Source organism: Mixophyes fleayi, chromosome 1, assembly GCF_038048845.1.
Source record: "Mixophyes fleayi isolate aMixFle1 chromosome 1, aMixFle1.hap1, whole genome shotgun sequence".
Classification (NCBI taxonomy): Eukaryota; Metazoa; Chordata; class Amphibia; order Anura; family Limnodynastidae; genus Mixophyes; species Mixophyes fleayi.
In genome coordinates, this window is record NC_134402.1 from 84,481,515 (window position 1) to 84,498,259 (window position 16,745).

Below are 16,745 nucleotides of genomic sequence, written 5' to 3' on the forward strand. Positions count from 1 at the left end.
TGGTCGGTAGTTGCTCGTCTCTTCCTTGTTTCCACTTTTCTGCAGTGGGACTACATTCGCTCTATTCCAGTCCTCTGGAAGTTGCCTTCAGCCACATGGTGAATACAGCATACATATGTTTGAGAAAGAAAGAAACACAGTGTTAAACAGTAAGAACTGAACGGACCATGACAGTTCCACACAAATAACACTAACATACCACAGGCAAATGGCGTAAGTGCGCAGTTCTAGAATCCAAAAGGCTACTGCCAGAAACCCAAGTTTACATTGCAAAAACAATCTATTTTAAACCCTTATCTTCAACTCTGAAATGTTTGTCAGTTATTATTTTGTAAATTGTTTAAATAAAGTTATTTTTTGTAATAGCGGTCATTCAACCAACTAGTATGTTTTCTTTGGAGCGTGCGAGGAAACCATACAAACTCCATGACCCCAAGGCCATGGTCGGGAATTGAACTCAGGACCCCAAGTGTTGTTAGGCAGAAGTGCTAACCACTAAGTCACTGTGCTGCCCATTGTGTTTTGCAGGTTTTAAAACCTCCACTGAAGCAGAAACTACTGAACCTTTGGAAATCTTCAGACATCTCTTTGGACTGTTGTATGGAACAGAAAACCTTTAAATATGATAAAGTGGTTTAATGTACTAATATAGTTATATAGACAATAAGGATACATTGAAAAATAGGTATTTTTTTTTTTTTTTTATATGACATCATTTAGTAAGTAGTTAGTTTTATGATAACAATTACCCAAAATTGTGTTTTCTAATGAACATTTGTGGATGTTGTTATTGGTGTAGTAAACTATACTAAGAATTTCCAGTTTGTAAGAATGAAAACACAACACATTTTTTTTTCTTTTTTATTAAAGCCATCACAATATTATACATTCAGGGTGATCCAGAGATTTAAGTCACTAACATTAACCAGTACATGCCAATAATATTTAAAGAGACAAGAATCCCAAGAAAAGGAAAGTGCAACTGCTAAAGGCCATCAGGATCTGAGGGATCTGTGCAATCTATAGCATCAATGCATGCTATGCAAATGTCATTCTAAACCATTGAAAGCATATTCATTTAGTCCAGCTTTACTTGTTGAAATGAGTCATGGTATACTATTAAAAACACAATATGCTCAACATGAGGAAATAAAGCTTCAATAGCAACAACCTAAATTTTATACGTTTTCTCAGTGTCAACAGAAACACTTGATACTGGGTGTGTAATAAAGATATTTCCCCCCACCATATCTTTTAAAAGAAATAAATTATTGTACATGTATACAGAAATCAGGTTTTAATAAACTGATTTTAAGAATCCCTGCACCTGTAGAGTGCAATGTAGGGCAGCCTCATTCAACAAACCATCATAAAACAGTGCACTGTTATTCCCTACCAAGTGCTGTCCATTATATGCCAACACACTGATTATGTGCATTTTACACTGCGGTTATATAATGCACAAAACTACTGTTCTTTTGCAGGAAACTTGCAGCACAATTTGCACTGCTTTGTACACTATACAGCATATATTTGTATATTAGGCCATAATAGCCATACTTTACCAGATATAACTTAATCTTATTTAGTTTTACATATACACGAACACTAAATTATTGCTTGACATGTGTCAAATGCGCACAGTGTTTGTGAGATCATAGTAGTCAACGCCATGCACAAAATAAATATCCCTCGAAGTTAGGTTTAGGAAACAAACTTAAACCTCTTATGTTACATCAAATACAGTTTCCATAGAAGTCACTAAAATAGCCGGTATTGTTATTTAGAAGTGTCCGTTTATTCTAAAGCTTGTGGAAACCTCCAGCATTGGAGACCTCCAATAGGTTTCCTCTAATGAAGAATCCCGTCAGACTTGTGTTCCGCTTTGTTTTTCTCATTCTTCACCGAGCAGATGAAGTAAGTGAGTGTGTCCTTTTCATTCACTGGGAGTGTTCGGAAATGGCCGCCAATTATCTAAAAAAGTCACAATATGTACAGAAATATTTTTTATTGTTAAAGTTACATAAAAATGCTCAGTAGCACAACAAACATCACATTTAAACTATTCAAAAGCAGACTGGTAATAACTAGGAGTTGAGGGAACACGGATATTCCAAAAGGACAATGATACAAAGCACACAGCCAAATTCCATTGCAGTAATATATACAGTATATATACACACAGTGGTTGAAATGGAAATTTAGAAGCAGTGGTATGGAAAAGGTAAGAGAAGGGAATTTCATAGTTTTACAATGAAGGCAGCAGAAGTAGAGGTATGTGTATACCACTGTATACACCCCCCAATTCAACCACTGTAAATTATATATATTATATATATATATATATATATATATATATATATATATATATATATATAGGAAAGAGAGAGAGGGAGCAGTAATTGTAACTACAAGGGTTTATATTAAGTGATAAAACAAAGAGGGAGAGGAAATACTTATTTAATCAATTATTGTTTTTATATTTGTAATTGAGCAAATACTAATTTTATTTTACATTACATGGTAAAGAATTGTGATCAGTCATAAGAAGTCCTTAAAAAAATCAATTTTAATTTAATGACGGTAATAAAATGTGAGAAATGCCAAACAGGTGAATGCGCGCGCATACACACACACACACACACACACACACACACACACTATTCTTGAGAAGATCATAAAATGTCCTTTTTTAACCTTGCTACATCTGAAGGACACACGTATCATCCAACACACAGCATGGGCTCAGTAATGTAAACGTAAAAGTGTTTCCTCTCCTGTGATTAGGGACTGTACATGGCCGACACAAGTGTTCACCAGCTTCCATTTTACCTGTGCTGTCATCAAGGGCAGGCTGGGCTGGAGGGCAGGGGGTGAACCGCCCCCCCGGGACAGTCCCATAGTGGCCTAACTTGGGCTGGGTCACCTGCAGTTTTTTACCTCTAAAATATTCCTAATAGGCTGCTGATTCGAGTTTTGCCCCCAGGCTAAAATTTTCCAGCCGCCCCAGCTTTCATCTCGAATGCACTCTATGCTGCAGTAAGTACAGAACACACACTATGTAGGAGTGCAGATGTGAATACCTGTTGTGGTTTCATACAGTAAATAGTGGTAACCAAAAAAAAGCAGTGTGCATTGCACACTGATCACTGTGCACCAGAATGGGAGTCTGATTACAGACTGCATATTGGTCAGAAGAGGATATGTTGTATTTCATTCTTTAAAACGTATGTTTACCAAGTTTCTTTTGAGAAAACATCATTTCAGTAATATGAACAGTCTTTTTACAAATGCTAGTACTTTACAGGTTACTGAATGACCATTGCAAATATGCAATGGTCATTCAGTAACCTGTAAACATCAATAACACCTACGAGTAACTATATGGTATAGTGAATCTAAATAAAACTTCAAAATATGACAAATCTTTTAAACCATACAAATAAATTGTGTAGTTCAATTTTCTACATTACCGAATCACCGAACTGGTTACTTACTTCAACAAGCTGTGCTTTATTCAGACCAGGCCTTGCTTGAAGTTTGAAATGTCGCTTATATCTTCTTAGGGTGTTTACTTGCAACTGGAAAAGGTCTACCTAGAAAATTAAAAAGGTTTTTCAGTATGTAGCCATTTGCTCATACAAGAGCATTAGTGAAATCACGTTATTACAAGGATTGTGTTTTATCGCTTCTGACTTTTGTTGCTTTTTTTGCAGGCAACGGCCTTCCAAACAGTGCACAGAATTATTGTTCCCTTCACCAGACAGACACTTTTAATCACAACAGAAGATAAGATATAAAGTATGCTTTTCATCATCTATAATTTTATATTTTTGTAAAAGGACATTTGAAAGTACGGGTCTGGAGCTAGACACATCTCCCATCTCAATCTGGTATGGCTGAAAAGAAGTTCTTGTAAGGACTGAAAATATTTCCTGGCTCTAGGAACTAGAGACGTCACTGAGACAGAGATAGTTGTAATCATGTAACATGGCTACAACCTTGTTTACGGCTCATGTCTCAGTGATGTTACCTGTCCTAGTGAACTGTTTGGATGTATTCTTAAGGATGCTGGTTCATCATACAAAATGGCTGCCCCCACTTTGTGTAGGCTGCAGGCACACTTTAAAGAGAACCTACCACCAGGGGTAATTTAGGCTGTATTTATTATGTAGTGCCTTATGCACTATGCATCAAACAAGCCGGCTGTCTACCTCTGTTCCAGGGGAAAGCCAGTGATACCGTGTGCCCTGCATAGAACAGTGACTAGACTTCAAAGTGGAAATTTCACACTGTGCGATGCTAAATAGGTATTACTTTCACTTTAACAGTCTGTAAATGTTATATAAATAATTCAACGTACATCATTTACGGATGGCCATAAGTCCATTTGTGGGAAGACACGCATTTCAGTACTATACATGCATACTAAAAAGTATCCATATTTAGATTTGATTGTATCTTGACTATACCCTTATGCCCGGAGATTCGGAATGGGGGTGGCAAGTGTAAGTTGAGTACACTAAGAGCATATGTATGTAAATGTGACAGACACCCTAATGAGACCTGAACCTGAGGATGATGACAACACCAGCAGCACTATCTAGCCACTTCTGATTGGCTGTTTGAGTATTAACCCACATCAGCTTTTTCATTAGCATCGTGGCTGTAATATCTCAGGTGCTGCCAGTCTGCTTGGATTTGTCATATTTATTTAAACTACTGTGGGAGAGAAGATTCGTACTGAAGTCAAAAAGTGGAAAACGACAGATGTGGGGGTGTTTTCTTTATAAAATGTGACTTAACTGTGTCATGACATTATTCTCTCTAGTGTATATTACACTTCATTATATTATTAGATTATGCAGGAATAACGTGACTAATAATGTCACAGAAACACCGCTGGGTCATTCCATGTCAGTTCAACCAGGGGTGTCCACCAACCATCCCAGATTTCTACGAAAAAATTTTCGTTAAGAGAGGATGTCAAAACAACTATTTCTGCAAAATATCTCGACTGTCTGACAATTAGTTGATTAAATATTGATTTTTTAATTTATTAAATAATTTACCAATCGCTGCTTCTTTATCCAGTTTATTTGAAGTATCACGGGTGTTTATTAAGGAATCCTAAGGTAACTACTGCTCCCAAATCCAAAATTCCAAACCAAAATTACTTTATCTGCCTCATGGTTTGTAGACAAAAGTGATCTGTAACCTGGAACATACATAACAGCAGTGTATGATAACATCTGGTACATTGGGTACCAGATAACGACCGCCACCTCTCCTCCACTCTTATCACCTCTTCCCACTCTAGAATCCAAGACTTTTCCTGTGCAGCCCCCCTTCTCTGGAATGACCTCCCTCGTTCCATCCGTCTCTCTCCTACTCTGTGCTCCTTCAAATGTGCACTCAAAACTCACCTCTTCCTCAAAGCCTACCAACCATCTACTTAACCCCCATCTCCTCCCTTTAGCTCGTCCTCCCTTCTCTCCTCTTGCCTCAACTGGCTCCTCTTGTGCCTGGTCTGTTTACCCTCCCTTAGGATGTAAGCTCGTATGAGCAGGGTCCCCTCCCGTCTCCATACCTGTTCTTCCGCTCCGTCTTTACTGCATATGACTGGCCGGAGTTTCTGAAGTATTGGTACTTTTTGTTCATTGTTCTGTATGGTTTTACCCTGTATAGTCTACTGTTAGTACTGTGTGCGGCGCTGCGTATACCTTGTGGCGCCTAACAAATAAATGATAATAATAATAATAATAATAATAATAATAATAATAATAATTGGGCAGATCATTCAATGTAATGAGGAGGAACACGATGTGCTGGTACACTTCATGAAACGAAACCAGTCAACAAATGTGCTGTACTGGCCTTCAAGAGATGATAAGTGTTTTGTTTAGTTTATTCATGTCCTCTGTGTAACGGAAGTGCCTACACTTTCTGCTGACACTTTAAGGAAAATTACAGACCGTTACAACAAGTTCCAAACAAAGGAAAAATAATGAGATTGTTGACTCAACTTCAGTTATGGACTCAAGTTATGTTAAAGATTTTAAATGTCATGGTTTCTTGTGTTAATTATGTATGCGGTACAACAGCAATCAACTTCATTATTTTTTTTCTCCACTATGAAACAGAGTACCCTGCTGATTTTTTTGTGGTAGTAATGTATACCTTTTTTAAACACCCCCCAAAAAATGGAATCCCTAATGTCAATTGAACCTAGCGTTTTTAATTCTATTTGAAAAACGTGCGTTTTTGTCGTAACGCAAAATATGAGGCAGATAAAGTAATTTGGTTTGGATTTTTGGATTCGGGGGGGGAAGAGTTACCTTAGGGGTCCAACATTTGTGGCGATTCCTTAATAAACACCCACGGTACTACAAATAAACTGGATAAAGAAGCAGCGATTAATAAATTAAAAAAATCAATATTTAATCAACTAATTGTCAGACAGTCAAAATATTTTGCAGAAATAGTTGTTTTGACATCCTCTCTTAACTAAAAAAAATTTGAAAGAATCTGAGATGGGTGGTGGACATTTAATTTTTTTTTGGGTGACCTGATGTGGAATGACCCCGCTGTGTTTAGAGCTGCATGTATCTTGATATACGTGTGACTCAAAATACACAAGGGCGTAATTTGTATGTATAGGTCCAGGACACAATGTGTCAAACTCTAAATGAGGCCTATATTTGCATTTAGAACAAACGTTAGCCATCATACTTCTTTGACAAAGGTAAAATAAATTATCATTCCTTACTATGCAAATTGTCATGGAATATGGCTGAATGCTTCCCTGGTTTATTAGCAGTATTATGGTAAAGCACATATATCTAACATATATTTTATTCAACAAGGAGAGCTCTATAAAGAGATGTAGCCTTATTTAATTACATGATACAAAATGCAGAAATGTACAGACAAATACTGACAGCAAGCAGTCAGATGTTATGATAAATGACTCTTGCTTGTGCTTCACTAATTAAAGTTCATATATAACTGGTTCCTATGGGTTACAGCACAGTATTATTAAAGGCGTTAACATAATGTCCCTTGCATATATACACATTAGTATTGCCTTTTAGAACTGCAACCCTGCTATGTTTCACACATGTCTTTGTTCTGTACATACAGGTAGCCAAGAGGAGGGAGCAACGACACTCAATAGGCAAAAGAAAGTCTGAAGGGTATAGTTATCAAGCGGCGGTTTGCCGTCATTTTTAAAAAACGGCAATTTTATTTAAGGCAAAGCCCATAATAACTACTGCTTGATAAATATACCATTGAAACTTTATACCATCTGTTACAAAATTCACATTTTATTACCAGTCACAATGTTTGGGCTTTGTTTTTTTTCTTTTGAGGGTTTTTAAATAATCCCAGCTATTTTAACGGCGAATCCCTATCCTCTCGACTGGCAGAAATGCAGGGGTTCCATGTTTGGGACCCTCACACTTTCCAAAGCAATTCACCCTTTCTAATTCCATTAGTGGGAACTTCTCAAGAGCCAAGGCCTTGGAAAGTTTTTAAATGAATACAGAGCTCAGTGCAAATGTACCAATAAAGCTTATTAGACAGCTGCCAACGAGCCATGGCAGCATTCTAATCAGCTTTTACAGATCTGCACTAATGGGGAATGTCAAGCCTCTTAGCCCAGTAGACGTAATCATTCCGGAACTGTGGGGGATTCTGAACATTCTAACGCTAGCTTCTGTCAATTGGAGGTAAGGGGATCAATTAAATTTATATATATATATATATTTATTTTTCTTCTAACACCTAAATATATGCAGATATATTCATTCTATAGAATGTCTCTCTGCTTGACTAAATTGCTTTGCAATTGAAGTAAACAAGCTACACCTTAGTTAAATGGATGTCATTTGTCTACATAGCTTTGTGAACTCAGATTAACGTTTACATGAAATTCATACTTCACTTCCTATTGGTTATAACAATCCCCATTACTGCAGTTCAGTTTTCTTCAAAATAATCATATAATTTATGTGGAAAGGGACTATAGAGGCTATCAGTGGTGTGTATGAATAAATTGTCGCAGGTGTAAGAAATAAAAGATGATTAAATTATCTTTTAACAGCTTCTTCCATACATCAGCAACTCTCACCAAAATTTGTAAACTGTGTAATGAAATTTTCAAAGTATATTGCAAATGATTAAAAAGCAATTGTACATGATAGACAGGGGTGTATATGGTTTAGTAAAAACATCAGAAAGTGGTACCTCAGGGGTATCAGCGTCATGGACCGGAGAGTCCCCTTCATCATCATCACTAGCCTTCCTTTTTCGTCTGTTTCTTACACTCTGAATTAAGTTCTTGTGGAAGTCGCAAATATAAAGATGTCTTGCCTAAGACAAAAATGGTAAAAATATAGTGTTATAAAAATAAAATGACAATTACACACAGACAATTAAATATAACTAAACTGTTCTAAATACGGTAGTCCCAAAACATTATGCACCTTTATCATATGTTTCCAGATAAATTATATTGGATGATGCACTCCCTACAGTAAATGATATAGATATTAGAAGTCACAATGGAGTTCTGTGACCATACAAAATCATGAGGATGTAGGCAGATACTCAAGATGACTTCTAATATACAGTATATGTGTGTGTGTGGTATGTATGCTATTTATTAAAATTCAAAGAGGTGACAACACTAGAATCCAGTTCATTCAGATATTTGTGCAAATTCCTGTAAATATTACCATTACGGTGATATTATAGGTTTATCATCTATACTGTCCAATGTGCTTAAATCATCAATCCCACATAGGATTTTTTTTCTTTAAATAGCAAGTTAAATACCTTTTAAGCATGCATTTGAATATTTTTTCTTAGCTATCCCCCACAAACCATAATTTCCTTCTCTAAGGGCTAGATTTACTAAGCTGCGGGTTTAAAAATGTGGGGATGTTGCCTATAGCAACCAATCAGATTCTAGCTTTCATTTATTTAGTACTTTCTACAAAATGACAGCTAGAATCTGATTGGTTGCTATAGGCAACATCCCCACTTTTTCAAACCCGCAGCTTAGTAAATCTAGCCCTAAGTCTCTCTGGAGGACAGACAAGTATGTCTGCTAGTCAAACACACAGATTCAGACTCTCAGCATGTCATGTGATGACAGATTAGGAAGAAGGAGGGGAAGATTTTACAGTGCAGAGAGCAGTTTGAGCTCAGAGGAGCATACAAAAGCCTCTCTGCTCACTACATTATGTGTCAGGTGACTGTGGTTGCCTTGGTAGTCACATATCCTTGTAGAAACTATACCATATTTCCTTTGTTTGCTTCTTCAGGCTGCTATTAATGATGTAGAATTTGGCAATTATTCTTTTTATAGCCTGCCTCAGTGTTTTGCTACTTTAAGAGTAAATTTAAGAAAAATAAAGTGAATTAGAGTAGTATTAGTAACGTGATTGTATGACTTTATCAAGAAAGAAAAATGATTAGAAGAACTCATGAGAACGCCTATGTTTGGCTATTGGATACAGTATTGCCAAATGCTCTTATTTACAGGATGTAGCAGTTTGTTAAAATGCTTTGTAAACGATTCCAAATACAGTTATCACCACCTTAAAACGGATTACTTAGGGGAGAATTCGGCTAATGCTGTATAGAGTGTCAGCTCATTCTCTCCTCAAATCTCTATGGGATGTAAGGGAAAATGAGTGAACATTTGAGTAAAAACTCTGCTACTATGTGTCTCTGTGGACTGTTCCAGAGACATCGCGGAACCTCGGCCTGAACTGAACTCCCACTTGGGGGAGGGGGTTAGAACTTTACACCACATGTGGGGTAATCCAGCACTAACACCTTGTTAGGAGCTGCTACACTTTGTTTTGTAGACAGAACACTTGTGTATCTATAGAGGATGCACCTCTAAGTACTTTAAGTGGGGACTGTAAAGATTTCTGTACGAACAGGTTCAATATAGAACAAAAAGAAATAAATAAGGATCGAAGAACCTTTCAACGTATAGAACTTGCGAGGCAAACACTGCTTTAATGCTTGTCCCCACATAGTAATTGTACATTTATTATAACGTTGTACAGCATATTCCGTGGATTTTTATGAATGGAATACTGCAACCTTGATGAATAATCATGTTGAAAGCGATGTCTGAGCCTGATGAACTCCATGTAAGTATAGTACACATAGATGTGTCATTACGGTTGTGAAGGAACGCTTGCCATATGATCGCCTATACCAACAAGCTTGCACATGACATGTGTCACCTGAAGTGAGGTGGACTGGAACACGCCAGGGACAGTTCTCACATGCATGATGTTAATTTTATGAAAGGTAGAGTTGGTGAAATATAATTCCCTATTACATCCCTGCCAACAGGATCCATCATCTTACATACACTTCACACACAGTCTAGGTTAATTCAATGGAGAATTAAGTAGGAAAATGGGAGCAGGGCACTTTCCTTAATAAAATGGACCATGTTGGCAGATATTCTGTTACATCATACCCACAACTTAGGGGAGGCATCTATATTGTGGGTTGAACCAGCTTACAGCCTATGAGTTTGCTAGGACACCGAGGCATTTTTTGACATATTCATGAGATACTGGTTCCTAGTGAAATAATCGTCTCCATACTCATTCATTTTATCAGAGTCATAACTGAATATATTTCACCTAAAAGTTGTAATTTCCAAGGGCATATTTTTTTAAAGTTACACAAAACTGACTTGTTTTCAGCAACGCCATTAAAAGGACGTCACAACCAGGTTTCTCTAGGTTTATAATGAGCGTCATTAACAATCACTAGTTCTGCACCCCATGAAGCACATTCACAGGACCTTAGGAGTGCACTGTTGTGGCCAGTGTCCCCTCCTGTAAACAATGCGTTACTAGAGAGTAAATGGTGCAAGCTGCATTCCTGTACACCAGGAACAATGACTAGAGCAGGCCTGTCCAACCTGCGGCCCTCCAGATGTTGTGAAACTACAAGTCCCAGCATGCCCTTCCAGCTATCAACTGGTTGTCTACCAGCAAAGCATGCTGGGGCTTGTAGTTTCACAACACCTGGAGGGCCGCAGGTTGGACAGGCCTGGACTAGAGCTTATTAATAATACTGGGCCCTTAGCTGCCTTTTGTGGAACATGGCTGATAGAGAAAAGTGCTTGTACAGCATATAAACACAATGTCCCAAATCCCAAATTCTGTCAGATATGGGAACTCTTACATATACATTTGTGAATGGTGTTAGCATTTTATATACAGAAACCTGTGTTTCACGTTTAGGGTTCCTTAATAAAAAAACAAAACAAAACAACGATAAAAAAAAAAAAGTGTTTCTATAAGTACAACCCTCCACCCCACTGGTGCCAGCGTGCTATACTTCCAGGTTAAAGTGGTATCAGACTTAATTGCCTACAAGTTCTTAGAATGGGTTGCTAGGTTTATTTTTATTTTTTGCAAACTGCATATTACACAATACTTTCAGATTATATATAGGTTTCATATTTCCGGCTTCTAACAGTTAGAAACAATAAAAACAGACACCTAAAGTAAAAATAAATACATAAAACAATGAACTGGGGTTTGCCCACCTGATTCACAGACAACATACAGGTCTTCAGTACGTGCATGCTTGCTATGTGTTTTCCTATCTAGCCTGTTGTTGTATATAGAGAGCTTTTAGACTTAAGCAACAGTGACTTCTGCAGGAATTACAGGTGTACTTCCCAGCATAGTGAAAGAAGGGGAACAAAATCAAAGCAAAACAACAACAATAATTATTCTGATTAAATTGCAGTTTTCATACAGTTAAATCTTATATGTACATAAAGGGCCATTGTCTAAACATTACAAGTTAAATATTAGCAAGGGATATTGGGCCTATTAAACGTACTTCCAGTAGGACAAACCATAAACCTACCATGCTTGTCTTCTTTTTAATGGAAATAGTATGGTCAAAGTGACTAGCTACATCCTGAGGGCAAATACTCCTTTAGAAGTTAGTTACAAGGCAAAAAGAACCCTTTTGAAATAAAGATTAGAAAAAAAACACATTTAGCAATGACTTGACAAGTAAAACTGGTTTGGTATATGTTATTATTTTAATAGCTCCCCTTATAAAATAAGGTTATGTTTTACAATAGCTGAAGAAATTATATTAAACAAAATTAAAAACTTAAAACAAGATTCCCTAAGAAAACAAAAATGGATTTATAATCTTACATATTTTGCTTAAAAAAAACCCAACCAATGGGAACTATTTAACATGCCCCCAATTCCCCGAAATCGGGATATATAACTAGGGGATCGTGCGGTCGGTCCCACTGTTATCGCAAGCAATAGCATAGGTTTCTATGGGCAGGCCCGGCGCTCCCATTAGGCAAGGTTAGGCTCTACAGGGCGCCTCGAAATTAAAAAAAAACGAAAATCCACGGGGAGGAGAGGAGGGAAGGGGCTATGAATCTTACCTGCATGAAGCTGCTTCTCTCTGCTCTTTCTTCTCCCCTCCGCTCACTGACAGGCCGTGATGATGTCATCATCACGGCCCGACAGTGTCTGTGAGTGGAGGGGAGAAGACAGAGCAGAGAGGAGCAGCTTCATGCAGGTAAGTTAAAGAAAGACATGGGGAGAGGTGGGGAGGGAAGCGCAGTGTCAATTTTTAAAGGGAGGGGCGGCGATTTTCACACTGTGCCTAGGGCGCCAAGGACCCTAGCACCGGCGCTGTCTATTGGGACTGCTGATTTTTTGTACTTGTGCCCAACGGCTATGATGTTAGCCACTGAAGCCTATGGAGAAAGCATTGCGGCAGAGAGACCTTCAGATCTCTTACCCGCTCTCCTCTCCGGTGACTATTGCACAGATGGCCACATTGTGATAGTGACCATAGAAGAGGTAGGGGATAGGTGTTCGCCAGGACAGCAGGTTTTTTTTTGTCCCAGCAGAACAACTTTAATAAATGGTCATGATCTTCCATTCCTTATTATTGTGATAAGAAATGAAAATGATGGGTGCCAAAATAAAGTGCTTATTGATAAATATGCCCCAATGTTTATACAATATCACAAACAGATGTGAATGATAAACCGCCAATGAAAGTGCTGTGTAAAACGTTGTAGAGATAGATAGATAGATAGATAGATAGATAGATAGATATATATAATCTATATCGATATCCACATACATACAGGTAGGTTTACTGGCTGCTAACAAATTGACCCTAGTTTGTCTGTCTGTATGTATGTGTGTTAGGGAAGTTAATACTGTAAGCCCCAATGGGTCAGAGACTTATGCGCTGTACAGCACTGCGGAATTAATGGAGCTATATAAATAAATGGCAATAATATATATATTTTCGAATGTTCATAGCAAACTTCCTCAGCACTGCAAAAAAGAAAAGGGGACCATGACTATGACATAGACTATCTGGGGGAGGATTAACAACAGTCTGAGACACAACAAACTACAGAGAAGCTTTGAGTTTTCACCATGTAAAAGCCCACAGCAGTCAGCTTGCAGACATCCCCACGTGTCACAAAACATGGCAGTCAGCGCACATAGACAACCATACAGCACTACAGTAAAGACTGACACTGTGGTGTGTCCCACTGGACAATAGAACGATTGAGAAGCACAGCTCCACGGCTGTGTGCGCCAGGCTACATGTAGTGTAACCTGACACTATCTACATGGGCTGCACAGACTCATGCGCCTGGAAATAACTTATTAACACAACGCAGAGTCTTCATAAACAGGCAGCGAAATCCAGACACCGTCTGCAAGCTGTGGACGGATAGCTGCCGACTGACCTTAGTCTTCACTGCACTAAGTCAATGTTTGTGGAGGCAGCAGAATCACGTATCTTATATTCTGCCACTTGTTCATCGCAGGGAATGTGATCCCTTTATTAAGCCCCACGTCCGCCCTCCCTGCCGCAGACAGAGGAATAATCTGTCTCCTGAGTGATTGCAGCGAGTCCGTCCTCAGCCCGACAACACTGCTTTATATTCTGCACAGGTCCCCTCCCCCCACGAGTGATACATACACATTACACGGACACACTGCCATATAGAAGTCTGCTGATGTGACATTTCAACACGTTTGTCTGCTTAAAAGCCAACCTCAGACGCACACAAAGGAGACAGCCCATACACAGCTTGTTTACACTGATCTCACTACCATACTACATAGACTCCCAATGTGTGCAGACTGGGGGGGTATTGTAAGCACAGAGCAACAATCACACCAAGTTGGACTGGGAGGTAACAGCTGTGTGATCGTGGGATAAGGTAACTAATACGTGTGATTGTGATTGCATACATTCTGAGAGCCGGTGTGTTATGTGTGTACTGATCCTATCACATCACTCATGCAATGCGGATGACTGGACTAGTTTGTTGTTGTTCCCCGACTACTGGCCTCTTGTCTCCACTGCAGCCAGGAAAATGAAAGCAGCACTAATCCAAAACTACACAATAACACTGAGCTGGCTCAGTCACACACTGTGCACAGCACTGTATAACCACAACTACACAATAACACTGAGCTGGCTCAGTCACACACTGTGCACAGCACTGTATAACCACAACTACACAATAACACTGAGCTGGCTCAGTCAGACACTGTGCACAGCACTGTATAACCACAACTACACAATAACACTGAGCTGGCTCAGTCACACACTGTGCACAGAACTGTATAACCACAACTACACAATAACACTGAGCTGGCTCAGTCACACTGTGCACAGAACTGTATAACCACAACTACACAATAACACTGAGCTGGCTCAGTCACACACTGTGCACAGCACTGTATAACCACAACTACACAATAACACTGAGCTGGCTCAGTCACACACTGTGCACAGTACTGTATAAAGTGGCAGCAATGCATCACTGAGCTGGGTGAGCTGTCACACCAGTAATCTAGTATATAGGCACTTTGTGCAATCTATTGTGACTGACATCACAGTTATGGAGTGAGCTAGAAGACAATACAAAGTACTTACTGTCTTGTCCAGGTCTATCTTGACTTTCTTCTGGGAAATGCTTTTCTGGATCCTCTTGCTGAAGCTGGCATTGCCCGCAGGCCGGGTGCACCTCTCCCCTTCGTCCCGCAGGCAGCACAGCTGCCCGTTCAGGGGACCCAGACCCACCGCGGGGACCGGGGTGGCTGCTGCTGCTGCAGCTGTAGGGGAGGTGACCTCTCCACCACTATCCCGGTGTAACTCCTCGGAAGGGAATCCGTTCATCATGTTGTGTCTTTGTGTGTCTGCTGATAACTGCGGCTCTACAGCAGGAGACTGGGAGATGCCAAAGATGTACGTGTGATACAACAACACCAAATATCAACACAAGTCTGCAGCAGCAGATGGAGAGCCAACTACCTGGCATGTGTTTAATGTGTCTGTGCTTCAATGCATTAGATTCATTGCAAGGTTAGCTAGGCTCCGCCCACTTTATTGCAAACACCTCCCACTTTCACTCTCCATGTAAACTCTGCAACATAGCACAATCCGAATAATAAACTTGTCCAGGGCTCAGTAGAATCGTCACATAATGCAACATACAGTATTCCCTTTCTACAGTTCCTTCACGAACTGGCACCAATCCATACTGGTCATTTATGTTCCTCTTCAACACCAGCTAGTAAACCAATTATATCTTTAAGTCAGTAGAGACAATTGAGTAACTTATGGCTCAAGTTTGATGGGTTTTGGGATAAACTAAAAAGAATGGCAATTAAATATAAGGATAGGAAAGTAATTGTTTTATGTCTATTCCAAAAAATCACAATGCTATGAGTTATATCTTCTGTACTGTGACTAAGATGCTTTGTCATGTTTTACATGCAGAATGACATAGTATGACAGTTGTTGTTTATTATGGAATCATCATCATTTATTTATATATCGCCAGCAAATTCCACAGCGCTTTACAATTGGGAACAAACATAGTAATTAAACAATACTGGGTAATATAGACAGAGAGGTAAGAAGGCCCTGCTAACAAGCTTACAAACTATGGGATTACAGATATTTTATAGGGATTTTTCAATAAGAAGCTGCTTGTGTATTTCATAAAAAGACTATTGTTTTTTCCAGTCTCCTAAACTCATGAGCTAAATTCTTTGCATACATGATCGCCCATACCTGTAATCCCACTACACAAGTGTGATATGGAATGACTCCTCTATGCAATGACATGACAGCTGTTTATAGGGAATGGCCATATGTTTCAGGAAATATTTTACTTTGCACCTATATAATATAATAGTAAAGGATATTTGTTTATTGCGGTTTATTGGTTAAGATTCCAGTGTGCTTGTGAGCTGTGTGCCGGTATATCTGTCTCCAGTATCTTTAGGTCCTTAAATTCATTTTTTGTTACACAAAATGAGGCAAAGTAGCATTCATTTTGATGCAATGAAAAATGTGATTTGTATTGGGGTTCCTCTTACCATCACTAACGTTATAGACCACTTCTACTGGTGTTACTCAGCCAACAGACACTCACCGGCTTAAAGTCTCAACCGTCCACCCCATAGTGCCTCCAGTTGTAGGAGAGGAGTCACTGCCACCACCTGGCTTTTTCACCGATACTTGGAACCGCTTACTTCTGGGTGGAGCGTAGCTGCTGCAGCGCTTCTTCTATGGAGACAGAGGCTGGTTTCTGAAGCATGAAGAGGATAGGAAGAATTGTGTATTGGAAGGCACTCAGCGATCTTTTTGTTAACAAT

General features: G+C 39.0%; 1 protein-coding gene across 1 annotated transcript; it reads right to left on the bottom strand.

Annotated features, from left to right (window-relative positions):
• Nucleotides 1–847: 847 nt before the first annotated feature.
• Nucleotides 848–15,428, bottom strand: SAP30 (Sin3A associated protein 30). Its single transcript, XM_075197671.1, has 4 exons — nucleotides 15,016–15,428; nucleotides 8,251–8,376; nucleotides 3,498–3,596; nucleotides 848–1,974 (listed from the first exon to the last, which is right to left on the bottom strand). The coding sequence occupies exons 1-4, from the start codon at nucleotides 15,259–15,261 to the stop codon at nucleotides 1,852–1,854; spliced, it is 594 nt and encodes a 197-aa protein (XP_075053772.1). The 5' UTR covers nucleotides 15,262–15,428; the 3' UTR covers nucleotides 848–1,851.
• Nucleotides 15,429–16,745: the final 1,317 nt, after the last annotated feature.